The sequence below is a fragment of the Thamnophis sirtalis genome, unplaced genomic scaffold (genome assembly GCF_051295495.1).
Source record: "Thamnophis sirtalis isolate CommonGarterSnake01/CBP01778 unplaced genomic scaffold, rThaSir2_p1.2 scaffold_1, whole genome shotgun sequence".
In the NCBI taxonomy this organism is placed as follows: domain Eukaryota; kingdom Metazoa; phylum Chordata; class Lepidosauria; order Squamata; family Natricidae; genus Thamnophis; species Thamnophis sirtalis.
The window spans coordinates 169,328,779-169,343,945 of NW_028261381.1; the positions used below are offsets into that span (position 1 = coordinate 169,328,779).

General features: G+C 45.3%; 1 protein-coding gene across 1 annotated transcript in view; it reads left to right on the forward strand.

Moving 5' to 3' along the window:
• CRLF1 (cytokine receptor like factor 1) overlaps window positions 1–15,167 on the forward strand; it is a 61,641-nt gene extending 46,474 nt beyond the window's left edge. The window contains exons 6-8 of the mRNA XM_087703269.1: window positions 6,218–6,386; window positions 12,519–12,694; window positions 14,540–15,167. Of these exons, the coding sequence (XP_087559395.1) occupies window positions 6,218–6,386; window positions 12,519–12,694; window positions 14,540–14,563 (369 nt within the window). The 3' untranslated portion in view covers window positions 14,564–15,167. The remainder of the gene's footprint in view (window positions 1–6,217; window positions 6,387–12,518; window positions 12,695–14,539) is intronic.

A 15,167-nucleotide genomic window follows, 5' to 3' on the forward strand; every position in this document is an offset into this window, starting at 1 on the left:
CTGTTAACCACTAAGCCACAAGGTTCATACAATACAATAATACAATAGCAGAGTTGGAAGGGACCTTGGAGGTCTTCTAGTCCAACCCCCTGCCTAGGCAGGAAACCCTATACCGTTTCAGACAAATGGCTATCCAACATCTTCTTAAAGACTTCCAGTGTTGGGGCATTCACAACTTCTGGAGGCAATTTGTTCCACTGATTAATTGTTCTAACTGTCAGGAAATTTCTCCTCAGTTCTAAGTTGCTTCTCCTTGATTAGTTTCCACCCACAGCTTCTTATTCTTCCACCCATTGCTTCTTATTCTACCCACAGATGCCTTGGAGAATAGTTTGACTCCCTCTTCTTTGTGGCAACCCCTGAGATATTGGAACACTGCTATCATGTCACCCTGAGTCCTTCCTTTCATTAAACTAGACGTACCCAGTTCCTGCAACCGTTCTTCATCTGTTTTAGCCTCCAGTCCCCTAATCATCTTTGTTGCTCTTCTCTGCACTCTTTCTAGAGTCTCCACATCTTTTCTACATCGTGGTGACCAAAACTGAATGCCGTATTCCAAGTGTGGCCTTACCAAGGCCTTATAAAGTGGTATTAACACTTCACGTGATCTTGATTCTATCCCTCTGTTTATGCAGCCTAGAACTGTGTTGGCTTTTTTGGCAACTGCTGCACGTGGCTGGCTCATATTTAAATGGTTTTCCACTAGGACTCCAAGATCCCTCTCACAGTTACTACTATTGAGCAAGGAATCACCTATACTGTACCTGTGCATTCCGCCAAGCTGCTACCAGTTCAGCTGTACTGGTCCGAACTGGTAGGAACCCACCTTTGGTTAATACCACTTTATAATGCCTTGGTAAGGTCACACTTGGAATACGGCATTCAGTTTTGGTCGCCATGATGTAGAAAAGATGTAGAGACTCTAGAAAGAGTGCAGAGAAGAGCAATTGTCAGCCTCTGCTTTGCTGCTGCTTTGGCTGCCATTTAAACGGGGAGGGGGGCATGGGATTTGGGAGGGGAATACTAATTGTGCTGGAGGAAGATTCTGGAGTTTCTGCTGCCTGTCTTACTGCGCATGCGGAGGAGGTTTCCCGCCAAGGCCAACGGCACCGACATTCCATCTTGGTGATGCCTTTCGAAGTTATCTCACACCTGACACTTGGGAGAATTATGATTGGACTGTAACTGGGATGCCAAGGAGTGGGGAATGGGTTATTCTATATATCATTTGCTTTCGCGCCTAAATAATCAGTCTTCGCTTTGCTACGCTTCTGATCATTTATAATTAGTAAAAGTACACTTGATTTCTATCAATGGAGTCTCGTGGTTTTCCTTTCCTAATTATCTAATGGAGGAGTGCTGACAGCAACAAAGATGATTAGGGGACTGGAGACTAAAACATACGAAGAACGGTTGCGGGAACTGGGTATGTCTAGTTTAATGAAGAGAAAGACTAGGGGAGACGTGATAGCAGTCTTCCAATATCTCAGGGGCTGCCACAAAGAAGAGGGAGTCAAACTATTCTTCAAAGGACATGAGTGTAGAACAAGAAGCAATGGGTGAAAACTAATCAAGGAGAAAAGCAACTTAGAACTGAGGAGGAATTTCCTGACAGTTAGAACAATTAATCAGTGGAACAAATTGCCTCCTGAAGTTGTGAATGCTCCAACACTGGAAGTTTTAAAAAAGATGCTGGATAACCATTTTCTGCCTAAGCAGGGGGTTGGACTAGAAGACCTCCAAGGTCCCTTCCAATTCTGTTATTCTATGATTCTATGATTCTTGGACCTCTTGAAGAGAATGGGCATGAATTCCTTAAATCACAGCAAAAACAGGAATTGGATTTGGGAGATAGGCGCTTGATAAGGTGTCTGGGGGTGGGTATCAAAAAGTTGAAGCTGGAGAGTGACTGGTTGAGGTTCCATCTCTTTTTTACATGTCTCAGAAGTGTGTAAGTCATCTTTATCGGTATAATCTACCTGTCCAATATAGTCTTCCTTGTTTTAAACTCCCGTCCTGTACAGAATCTGATTGCCCATTTTTATTTTTAAAATGTTGGTTTAAAATAATTTTGTTTTGCTAGAGATTTGAAAGATAACAATGTTAAAAGAGCCCAGGTTTGGGCTATTGATTCGTTTCATTTACATGAAGTATTTATTTCCTAGCATTTAGAAAATACGAGACATGCATTTGTTAATTATATATTTTTAAAATCTTGCCAAGAGTCCGAAGTCTTGAGATAGGGGCAGGATAAAAATGTAATAAACAAATAGTCGAAGAAAAATAAAAGCACATTGCAAAAAAGAGAGCTAATTGGAAACATACAATGGAAACCATACAGTAACTACAAGAAAAATGTAGAACTGGGATTAATGCATAAACTGCTTTTGAAAACAGTAAAATGTTTTATAATACACACACAAAAAAGCTGAAGTTAGAGTGGATAAAGTCATATATTGGCTTCTAATCTTCCACCAGAACTTCAGTTAAAGTTTCTATGTTCCCCAGCTGTATAGCAATTTGGCCTAAAGATTAAGGAAAGTGGGAGGAGGCCTGGGAAGGAAAATTATGGCTGATCTGAGCAGATGTGACAAATTCACTTGTACTCAGATTAAAATTGAGGAAGAGCATCCCAAAGTCTGTGAAAATCGAGAAGATAACAAGGAGGGGTGGTGGTGGAGGAGAATTTCTGGTGAAATGTCAGCTGCACAAGGAAATAAACAAAAATAAAATGTGGTTTTGTAAAAAAAAGAAGAAAATAATCCATAAAAACCAGATCTTTAAAAAATTGCTTATGAGCCAAACATCCTGCCCTAAGGGGATAATTTTAAAAAAAAAAAACAAAAATCTGGGATCCGCTTCAAAACTGGAAGGAGAGACATTAAAAGCAATATATATATATATAAAATTTGGTCAAACCGATCGCAATGCTGTAACCACGAGGGATCAAAAAATCTTCAAATGGTTTTTTTTAACATTTAAAATCCCAGTGAAGTTATCAAATGGGCTCTGGGATTTAAATCAAATCCCCATCAAATTCAGTTAGGGCTCTAAAATTGTATGCCTAAATTACTTTTAGGGGATAATAAGTAAGCACTGGAAACCAGTTTCCCATTGTTCTTAAAAACTGGCATTTTTCAAGTCCCAGAATATATATCCCGTCAACCCAAGTAGACTGAATGTATTCTTTCCACTAAATCATCATGCAGGTAATCCTTGACTTACGACCAAAAGTGAGTCCGCAATTTTGGTCGCACGTTGTGACGCTTCTAAAATGAGTCACCACATAACCAGACCTGATTTTACAATCTTTTTTTGCTGCAGTTGTTAGGTGAATACTGCGGTCATTAAGTGAAGCAATAGTTCATGAGGGGCTGCTTGTACCAAAAATTGGAAGTAAATGCCAGTTTTTGATAAAAACATCATAAATCATGATAACGTTGACTGCAGACTATTGCAAATGACCCTGAATGCAGGTGCCCAAAATACAGTTATGTGACTACTAGAAGTGGTGTGGATGTTGGAACTTCAAATCTGGGTCATAAATAGCTTTTTCAGGATCTGTCATAACTTCAAACAGTTGCTAAGCAACTGGTTGTAACTTGAGGCCTACCTGACTTGGCCTTATTGTACAAACTCTCCATTGTGATTTGTCAAAGCTGGCTAAAACAAATTCCGTCTCAATGCAGTTTTTCTCCGCCTTGACAGTTTTAAGATGCCTGGTCTTGAGTAATTCCCAGAGTTCCCAGTCAGCCATGCTAAGCTGGGGAATTCTTGGAGTTGAAGTCAGGGGTGGGTTTCTCGCCCCTTTCCAACCGGTTCGGTTGGAACGGGGCCAGCGGCGTCCTCGTGCACGCGCGCAGTGCACGCATGCATACTAGCGTCTGTGCGATGCTCCAGCTGCTCCTGGAGGATCGCGCAGGCGCTGTTTGCGTCCTGCGCATGCGTGGAAGCGCAGAACTCGTCAAAACCGGGTAAGGAGCGCGGGCGGGCCCTTCGTCGTTCCCGGAAGCTACTTACTTCCGGGTTCGCCGACCAACCGGTTCGCGGGGACCGCCGCGAACCGGTTGAAACCCACCCCTGGTTGAAGTCCACATGCCTTAAAGTTGCCTAGGTAGAGAAACACTCTCTTTCTGACCTAGGCTTCCCCAAAAAGTACGAAGCAGATTCCTGGTGCCGACAAAACCTCTTTTATTAAACAAATGTGAATTCCTCTCATTCACATTCAGCAAAGGCCTGTCAAACAGTCTTCCAAAGGTGAATTTATGACCACAGATTTTATCTATTTTGGAAAGCTGCCATGTAAATATTTTCCAAACGCAGTGCTGTGCAAGGAAAGACTGGGCACAGAGTCTCTGAGATTCACGGACAGATCTTCACACTCCTGAAATGAACTAACAAATGAACAAATTGTTTCCCACTCGCCTTTCACTCCTTTTTTATTTTCTATGGGAGGGGCCATTCACCGTCCACCTGTGGCTTTACTCCCAAGTCGACCCTGATTTCTTTGCTGTTGTTGTCTTCTGGCAGCTCTGCGCATGCGCACACTGAGAACAGGCTCCAGCTGTTCCTCTGCCTCACTGCTGTCAACTCCGAAGGCAGCTGAGAACAGCCAGACGGCCCTGGCCCCCTCTCTGCCTCCGACGCAGAGCCCTCATCAGAGACTTCCCCAGCCTCCAGGCCTGGCCCATGTTCCTCCCCAACCTCCTCACTGTCCGCCTCTGCCGTCACCTTCGCTGGCTGCTGGTGTGCTAGAACACTTAGTTACGTTCTGTGTATTCTTTCTTTCATCTTGTATATTTCTTTCATCTCTTTTTACAGCTGGACTTTTTACAGTTTTAGTCATGTCCGTATTTTAGACTTTTGACAGATGTCGGTGCTCGAGAAAAACAGAGCCCTTTTACAAGCCACGTTGTGACAGCTTCCGCCTGATCAAAGTTTTCTCCTCCCTTCAGATTCAATCCACCTTTATGTGCAAAAAGGTTAAGAAATCATAAAATTCGTTTGGTGTTTCTAGGCGCCCTAAAAACTCTCAAAACGTTTGGTACAATTTTTCAAAAATCTGAGTCCCTATATTTATATTATAGGCACGAGAGAACATACTCTGTTCTGCATCAGTGAAAGTTTCCCGTTTATAATTTAATTAATTAATTAATTATATAATAAAATTATATAAAAACTATTAAACAAGAGATAAGAAAAAATAAGATTTTCTTACGGAAAATATTTTCTTAAAATAAGGGAAAAAAACCAGAAAAAGTAGTAAAATATTGGGACTTGCACCCTTTCTATCCAATAACCAACTTATTGTTTCCTCTTTTTTTCTTCTCTTACTTTGTATTTCCCTTTCCCTTCCTTTTTAACCCTTTTGTAACTCCCAAATCCATAAATCATCAGTTCAGCCTTTTCTCCTTTCAACAAAAAATCCTTAGAAGATTTCATATAGATATGTGTGTGTGTGTGTGTTTGTGTGTGTGTGTGTTTGTGTGTGTATGTATGTATCTATGTATATGTGTGTGTGCATATATATATATGTTATATTTGTGCTGATAAATAAATAAAGGGAGACTAGTATAGATCTATTTCAAGCTATTTAGCTCTCATCAGCTAGCCATACCCTTACTGGGAATCGAGCCTGTGCTGTATTGCCTCTAAGGCAGATGTGTTAACCATTGAGCCACAGAGCTCGACTCCCATATATATATATATATCTCCGTGTGTCTGTGTACACGTTCCAACATAACTCTCGAACGCCTCAAGCAATATCAACCAAACTTGGTACATGGATGATTTACTCTCTGGAAACAAATATTGTGGGGATAAGACACCCCTAAAACCCCTCAGTGTGTATATTCTGTTAAGATACATGCTGCTGTGCCTTAAAATGGCTTCTACTGTACTACTGTAAAATGGCTTCTACTGTGCAGCGCAGTGGAGTTGCCATGGTTATGGCTTCACAGTACTCCACAAGGGGGCTCCCTCTGGTAAGGGGGAAAATCCAACATTAGAAATTACATTTGGTCTGAACATTTTCCCCCTATAAACAAATACCCAGGCAATGCCGGGTTTTTGGCTAGTCTTTTTTTTAAAGCATTTATCATTTTTCTCCTAACCTCCAGAATTTTCTATTTCTCTTCAACTACATCCAAAGTTTGCATTTCGATGGATGGAAGGACCAGACCTCTCTTAAAAACTAAACTTCCCTTTCTCTTGATAGGTGGTCGATAACGTTAGCAACCAGACATCGTGCCGGCTGGCAGGCCTAAGGCCCGGGACCGTGTATTTCGTCCAAATCCGCTGCAATCCTGTCGGTATCTATGGTTCAAAGAAAGCCGGCATTTGGAGTGATTGGAGCAACCCAACGGCGGCCTCCACCCCTCGGAATGGTGAATAGGACCAATTTTCCATCCTTACCTTTGGCAAAGGGGGGATGGTGGTGTTTTCTAAGCAGCCTAGAACCCAAAGGTGCTTTTCCAAGAGGAAGCTGTTTTTTCTTCTTCTTTTCTTTGAAGACATTTCGCTTCTCACCCAAGAAGCTTCTTCAGTTCTGACTGGATGGTGGGGAATGGAAGGATTTATACTCCTTGCAGACAGCTTGGTCATTTGCATCCTTTTAACGAGTTCTCGAGGCTACCAGAAGGCTTACCTGAGTAGTGCAAATGAGTGTGGAGCCTTCTGGGAACTGTTGAAAGGATCGTGTTGTAGGCTGGAGATAGAAGATGATGTCGTATCCCTCACCCTCTGTTGAGGGAGGACTGTTCAATTGTGACATAGGTGGCCTCTTTGACTCCTCTTCCAAACTAGAGGTCCTCTCTGTCCAAAATGGGGACTTTGCTGTCTTCAAAAAAATGCCCGTTGTCTTTTAAATGCAGATAGACTGCAATCCTGATGGGTTTGTTCTCCTATGTTGTGCCAGGCGTTTATGAAAGAAAAACCAGAAAATCCAGCTGCCTCTTGAAAAAGCATCTTTGGGTGAACCATGACCTGGGTGACTCGAGAATATCCATAGGCACCTTCTTAGCCTAGAACGAAGAAGAAATTTCTTGAGAGTGAGGACAATTAATCAGTGGAATGGCTTTCCTTCAGAAGTTGTGGTTGCTCCATCAATGGAAGCACTTAATAGCAATAGCAGTTAGACTTATATACCGCTTCATAGGGCCTTCAGCCCTCTCTAAGCGGTTTACAGAGTCAGCATATCGCCCCCAACAACAATCCGGGTCCTCATTTTACCAACCTCGGAAGGATGTAAGGCTGAGTCAACCTTGAGCCGGTGAGATTTGAACCACTGAACTGCAGATAACAGTCAGCTGAAGTGGCCTGCAGTACTGCACCCTAACCACTGCGCCACCTCGGCTTAAGAAGAGATTGGACAGCTATTTCCCTGAGATGATATAGAGCAGTGATGGCGAACCTTTTTTGGCTCCCGTGCCAAAAGTGGGGGGAGCGCAGGGGGGGATCGTGCATGGGCGTGCCACACCCATAATGCTATGCATGCGACACTGCCCTCCCCTCATGCTTTTGGCGCAGTTTTTTCACCCTCCCCAAGCTCCAGAAGCTTTCTAAGAGCCTTGGGAGGGCGAAAACAGCCTCCCCCCCCCTCCGGATGCCCTCTGGAGGCCTCAGGAATCACTTCTGGTTTGCTCGTAGGGCCAGTGTTTTGCTCTCCAGAGCCTCCAGGGAAGCCTCTTGAAGGCTCCGGTGATGAAAAACAGTCCTACGAGCAAACTGGAAGTAGGTTACTGAATTTCCAGTTTGCCCGTAGGGCCGATTTTTCGCGCTCCAGAGGCTTCAAGGAAGCCTCCGGAGGGCGAAAAATGGGCTCCAAAGAAGGCCGAAGTCAGCTGGCCAGCGTGCACATGTGTGCTGGCCAGCTGACAGGGCAGCACCTCGCGTGCCCTAACCAATGGCTCCGCGTAGTGTGTGATAGGGTCGTCATCACGGATATAGAGTCTCCTGCTTGAATAGTGGGCTGAACTAGAAGACCTCCAAGGTCCCTTCCAACTCTATTCTGACAAAAGTACAATGGAATAATATGTTCCTCCAGCTAAAGAACAATGATGATGATTTAACCCCAACTGTTTACTGCAAGTTATAAACCACAACCTAGCACAGTTTTCTCTTCGCGTGCCCCATAAGGCAATGTGCCCCGCTTGCTTCCCTGCGCATGTATGACCCCCAGCGCCCCGCTGCCCCACCATGTGCATGACCTCCCACACCTGGGCGTCCCCCGAGCTCCATTTTGGGCCTAGCAGGCCTCCCTGAAGCCTCCTGGGACCAATAACGGGCTGTGGGAGGGGAGAAAGGTAAACGATAAAAGTAAAGGGAGGAAGGACCTGTCCCAAAATCACTCAGCTGGATTCTGTGACTGAGAGGCGACCTGTTTTAATTCAGCACCTTCATGTCTGAGCCAAGGTGGCGCAGTGGTTAAATGCAGCACTGCAGGCTACTGCTAGATCAGCAGTTCAGCGGTTCAAATCTCACCGGCTCAGGGTTGACTCAGCCTTCCATCCTTCCGAGGTGGGTAAAATGAGGACCCAGATTGTTGGGGGCAATATGCTGACACTCTGTAAACCGCTTAGAGAGGGCTGAAAGCCCTATGAAGCGGTATATAAGTCTACTGCTATATGTCTGAACTGTAATGGATCTTGGGCCAGTGGTTCAAAGTTGCAGGGCGAGCTTCTATGGCTGAAGAAGGATGGAGACTAGGTCTTCCTATTCTGTTATTCCAGAGGTCCCCAAACGTGGCACCTTTAAGACTTGTGGAGTTTAACTCGCAGAAATCCCAGAGTTGAAGTCCAAAAGGCTTAAAGTTGCCAAGTTTGAAGACCTCTGTGTTATTCTGTTTTACTGCCTAGCGGTCCGGTCACCACAGGGAGCACCGGAAATCCCCTAAGTGGAACTCCTGCTCCTTCGCCAGGTGTTTGTTTTCTTGGCTTTCTCTTGGTGGCCTCCTTCCAGCTTGAAGCTCAGAGCTCCTGTCGCGTTCCACTTCCCAGAAACCTGAGTAGACATCCTCTAGCATCTGATTCTGTGTCAGGAGTAGATTTGGGCTTCCAAGCCAAGAGACGCGGAAGAAATCTGGGTCTTCCTGTTGCCCTGCACCTGTCTTTTCTTGTCCCAAAGCCAGCTGAGACCCTTGGACCTCAAATGCTGCCCTAACTCCTCCATTCTTCCCAAGCCTTCACGCATAACATTCATCCCCTCCTGGCTTTTTTTAGGATACCTGATGGCGGGGGAGGGCAGGAAGGAAGGAGCGAGGGAGGATCGGCCAGTTTTCCTGAAGAGAAGATATACTTAATTCCCCACGTTCATTAAATTTATCTCTGTCTGGAAGACTTAGATACTAAGGATGGGCTGAGGATAAATTGTGTGTGTGTTGAAGAATAATTGGGATGATTTCAGGAGGATGTTGGGGGGGGGGGCGGATAAAAGAAAGCGTGCAATCTTTTTTTTAAAAAAAAAATATGGGAATGACATAGGCAAAACACAGGTGGATTTCGCCTCCTGAAAAAGATAGTTGAGTTTCTAAGGTTGCCTATAAAATCTTTTATTCTTCTTCTTGTGCCATATCCATCATCGGACGTGGCGATCATGCTTGCCCATCCTATTTTTGTCAACAGCCACATGAAAAAATGCTGCTGAATTTTATCCAAACCGGTCCCTTAGATTTTATTATTATTATTATTATTATTATTCGCAACAACATTGTATCACAGCGGCCAGTTGTTTTGACGGATTTGGCATCGGTTATTAGTTGGGCCCCACCCAGGGGCCTAGGACGTCGTAACGTATTTTTGTAATATGCGTGCAGATCCAAGCAGTGCGGCTTTTTGCATTTGACTGATGGTGATTTTGTCAATTTTTAACTGTTTTAAATGTAATTCCAGTGCTTTTGGGATAGCACCCAGTCTGCCAATTACCACTGGAATTACCACTGCTGGTTTGTGCCATAGTCGTTGGATTTCGATTTTTAAGTCCTGGTATTTTGCGATTTTTTTCATATTCCTTCTCGTCGACCCTGCTATCACCTGGTATTGCGATGTCTATGATTGTAACCTTATTTTTCTCAACCAGTGTGATGTCTGGTGTATTATGCGCCAGTATTTTGTCGGTTTGTATACGGAAATCCCACAAGATCTTGACCATCTGATTTTCGGTGATTTTTTCAGGATTATGTTCCCACCAGTTTGTTGCTGTTTTAATATTATAATTTTTGCACAATTTCCAATGGATCATTTGTGCCAATGAATTGTGCCGCAATTTATAATCAGTCTGCGCGATTTTTTTACAGCAGCTGAGAATAGCTTTATTGGAACTATCATATTGGCACAGATCTGGTGAAAACCGACTCTGAAGGTTCCCACGGTTATCACCTAATTAAAAGAGAAAGTTTCCTCACAACCCCAAACAATCAGTCACATGGCCCAATCAAGGGGCTGTCTGGCGACCTCAGTCTGCCTTCCATGAACCAGGTGTGAGAACGTCCTTGGTTCCCAAGAGAAAGTATTTTGTTTTGGCTAAACAACCCCAGCTTTCTGTAATCCTCCCCACTCTATCCCTCAGCTCCACGGTGGCGACACTGAAGCTCCAAGATGGCTTCGGCCAGGCCAGCTTCAGGGTTGACACCACACACTAGATCCGTTTCTCAACTTTGGTGACTTGAAGATGTGTGGACTTCAACTCCCAGAATTTCCCAGCCAGCACTGCTGGCTGGGGAATTCTGGGAGTTGAAGTCCACACATCTTCAAGTCACCAAGGTTGAGAAACACTGTTTTACATGGATATAGTATGCTCCACATATACAGGGGTGGGCTTAATTTTTTTTAGCAAGGGGTTCTCTGCCCAGTTGCTGGGTGGCCGTGGCCATAGTGGGCATGGCCTTGTTGGCCTCCTGCAGCACGGCAGGGGGGATGACTTGAAGAAAGCCTCCGGGAGGGCGAAAATGGCCTCCCCAGGCTCCCCTGGCCCGTTTCCGGCCTTCCTGAACTTCCGGTAGGCCCGTTTTTCGATTCACCGACAAATGTGCGCTCGACAAAACCGCGCCAACAAAACCGTGGGAAGAAAAGCGTGAGTTTGAAATCGCGCTGACGAATGAGCACAGAAGCGTGCCGACAAAAGAGCGCCAACGGAAGCGCGCTCTAAACCTAACCCTAAAGGTAACCCTAAACCTAACCCTGAACCTAACCCTAACCCTAGACCTAAACGTAATCCTAACCCTTACCCTTACCCTAACCCTTACCTTAACCGTAATGGCGCTTCTGTCTGCGCTCTTGTCGGCGCGCTTCTGTGCTCATTCGTCGGCGTGCTGTCAACGTCACGGTTTTATCACCACGGTTTTGTCGGCGCACTGTTGTCGGGCGCGCATTTGTCGGGTCACACGTTTTTCACCCTCCCCCAGCCTCCGTGCGCATCTTGCACTTACCTGCATCCAAAACGGGCCGCATGGGGACTCCTGGGAGGGGTGGGGTGGAGCAGGCGGGGCCAGCCAGGAGTGGGATTTGGGGGGGTTCTCCGAACTGCACAGAATCTTAGCTAGAGGTTCTAACGAAGCCCTGCGAGCCCCCAGCAGCCCACCCCTACACATACAAAGAACATTTAGTTGTGTCGTCACCTTGACCCTCTCTGTGGTCCCTCCTGCAGATTTTAATAATTTGGGGGAGCTTGCATCTAAATACCAGTAGCTAGTTCATAGCCCCAAAAGAGACAGTATTATTGCCTCTAGACTACAGGCTGGTAGGCCTGGCATCTTTGAAAGATACTTGGGTAGCATCTGTACAGTTGGATGTTTAGATCCAGCTGGTCTGCTCTTCTGGGGTTTATTTAGTTATTTTTTAAATGTGTGCAGTTTAGTATATCAATTTACTCCTAGTAACTCTGCTATTCTTCCTGCATAGCAGCAAATTGATTGCAATTGATTGATACTGCTGGGGCAGAGAACGTGAGTAGGTTGGGAAGCTGGTTTATACCCTTTCCGCAGGCTTCATAGAGGCCTCTGATTGGTTGTTGCAGGAAATGGAAAGGAAGCTGGGTTAAATAAATCTTTTGTGCTAAATAAATCTTTTTTGATCCAGCAGAACCCTCTCCTTCTCCTCCACCTCTCCTTCTTCTTTCTCTCCTCTTCCTCTTCTCCTTCTCTGCTTCCCCTTTTTCTTTGCTTCATTTTCTTTTCTCTTCTTCCTTTCCCCTCTTCTTCCCATCCTCTCATTTTTCTTCCTCTCCTCCTCTTCTCTGCTTCCACTCACCCTCATCTTCTCCTTCTCTGCTTCTCCTTTTTCTTTGCTTGACTTTCTTTTTTCTTCTTCCTTTCCCCTCTTCTTCCCATCCTCTCATTTTTTTCCTGTTCTTGCTCTCCTCTTCTTCCTCTTTTTTCTTCTTTCTCTCATCCTCTCCACCTTCTTCATGTCGTCTACTTCCTCTCCTCCTCTTCCTCTAGCATTCAAGGGTTAAGAGTTTTGTGATTCCCCTCCCTCCCCCCGGCGGAATATATTCCTTGTCAGCCTTCGCTTCCTCTCTTTCAGGACGGACTCCGGGAGTTTGCGAACCCAAGAACGGAGAACATAACAACACGCTACGCCGAGAGCTCAAGCAGTTCTTTGGATGGATGCGCAAACATGGGACTTGTGCCAATTTGAGCATCAAAATGTACGATCAGTGGCGGGTGGCACTGCAGAAGTCCCACAAAACACGCAACCAGGTAGAAAAGGACACCTGAGTTTTCAATGAAAAGCAAGGGGAATCATCTGGTCGGTACAAGGATGGGTGTAAAGCAGTGGTGGGTTTCAAATTTTTCTAGAACCTCTTCTGTAGGTGTGGCCTGCTTTGTGGGAGCAGCTTGCTGGCCATGTGACAGGGTGGGAGTGGCTTGCTGGCTATGTGACCGGGTAGGAGTGGTTTGCCAGCCATGTGACTGGGTGGGCATGGCTAACTTGTAAAATGTGGTGAAACTCACTTAACAACGCTCTTGCTTAGCAACCAAAATGTTAGCTCAGAAACTCTGGCATTTGAAGCACACAAGTCTTAAAGTTGTCAAGTTACAAGACCCTCGCACCCCTAACCCTTTAGAAAAAAAAACCCCAGGGGTGTTCAAACTTGACAGCCTTAAGACTGGTGGACTTCAACTCCCAGAATTCCTCCTCCAGTCATGTTGGCTCAGGAACTCTGGCATTTGAAGCACGCAAGTCTTAAAGTTGTCAAGTTACAAGACCCTCGCACCCCTAACCCCTTAGAAAAAAAAACCCAGGGGTGTTCAAACTTGACAGCCTTAAGACTTGTGGACTTCAACTCCCAGAATTCCTCCTCTCGCTCTTCATCTTGATGATGTGCGGACGGGCGGGGGGAGGGAGCTGGAACCGGTTCTAAACAGTACTGTAGATTTGTGGAACCTCTTCTATAGAAGAGGTTAGAACCGGCAGGAACCCACCCCTAGTGTAGAGCCACTCACTGACTCCAAATGTTGACTTACCTAAAGGCTAGACTAGACAATGGAGAATAGAGAATGGAATGGAGTAGAGTGGCGTGGAATAGAGTAGAACAGAACATAATCAAATGGAGAATATAGAATAGAATATAAAACAGCGTGACCCATCAAAAGCGCGGACGACAAAAGCGCGATCGACAAAATCGCGCCTTTGACGTCATCACAGCGCGACGAAAAAGATAGAAAAATTCAAATAAAAATTAATAAAAATTAAATTAAAGCAAGCCGATTCACATAAAGGTAAGGGTTAGGTTTAGGTTTAGGGTTAGGGTTAGGTTAAGGGTTAGGGTTAGCTTTATAGCGTTAGCGTTAGCGTTAGGGTTAGGTTAAGGGTTAGCGTTAGGTTTTTCGTTACTTTAACGGTTAGGTTTAGGGTTAGGTTTAGGGTTAGGTTAAGAGTTAGGTTTAGGGTTAGGTTTAGGGTTAGGTTTGGGGGGCTTAGGGTAAGGTTTTCGCTTTATTTTTACATTTTTCGAACTTTTTCGTCGCGCTGTGATGATGTCACAGTGCGCTTTTGTTGAGCGTGATTTTGTCCTACGCGATTTTGTGGTGGAACCATAAAACAGAACAGAGCAGAATAGAATCCGGAAGGTACCTTGGAGGTCTTCTAGTCCATCCCCCTGCTCAGGCAGGAGAACCCATACCGTTTCAGATAAGTGACCGTCTAGTCCAGTGATGGACAGTCCCCCCGCGCCCTATCCCCTGAGCATGCGTGCATGACAGTCCCCTCCACATGTGCGCGCAACACCTCCTGCCCTGTTTTCGGCTTAGTAGGCCTCCCTGCAACCAAAAACAGGCTGTGGTAGAGGTGCGTCGTGCATGTACGGTGGAGCTGAGCTGGGACGTCGGCTCGCATGCCCACAGAGAGGGCTCTGCGTGCCACCAGTGGCATGTGTGCCATAGGTTTGCCATCACTGTTCTAGTCTCTCATAGAAGTGGGTGGTCTACAAATAATTGTGCAAGTAAATAGGGATGAAGATCCGTCAATTGGGGAAGGGGGGGGAAGTGCTAGGAAGCCACTGCAGGCCGTATCTGGTTTTAACCCTCTTTTTTTCTCACCAGGTCCTGTCCAGTGACAAATTGTAGCTTTGATGGATGGTGGGACCAGGACTTCCGCTTAAGCGCCATTCCGGTTGCTGGGTTCAGGCTTGCCAAGAATACACCCAAAGGAACTCAAGAGCAGCCATAATCCGGGTGCCCGGAGCGGCATTGCCAAGGTGGTTTCACCACCACTAACGCCCTTGCTATAAACTAGCTAGAAGCTGGGCAGAAGTCAGCACCTTTTCTTCCCCCAGAGCAACTCTAAACCAGCTTCTCGCATACGATGTTTTTCAGCTGAGTTGAACTGACACGTTTTCTAATTAGCATATAGAGGAGCTGCCCCTAGTTGAAGGACGTCTTCGTGCCAGCTTTCTTTTTTAACAGTGCCAAGATAAAAGAAACGGGAAATCTACCCAGGTTTTTCCCCTCTTGGCACACCCATAAAGAGGTTTCGTTGCTTCGTTGTTTTCGTCTCGTGCTCCTTCATTAGGAAATTGGAATCAGCAGTCGATCGAAAAGCAGAAGTGGCTAAACGGAACGAGCTCTTTTAATCAGGAAAAAAGAAACAGGCTTACATTGAACCTCCAAATTCTCCCAAAGGGAAGGACGGCAAACATTGGTTGTGAAATTGCAACAGATTTTTTAAAAA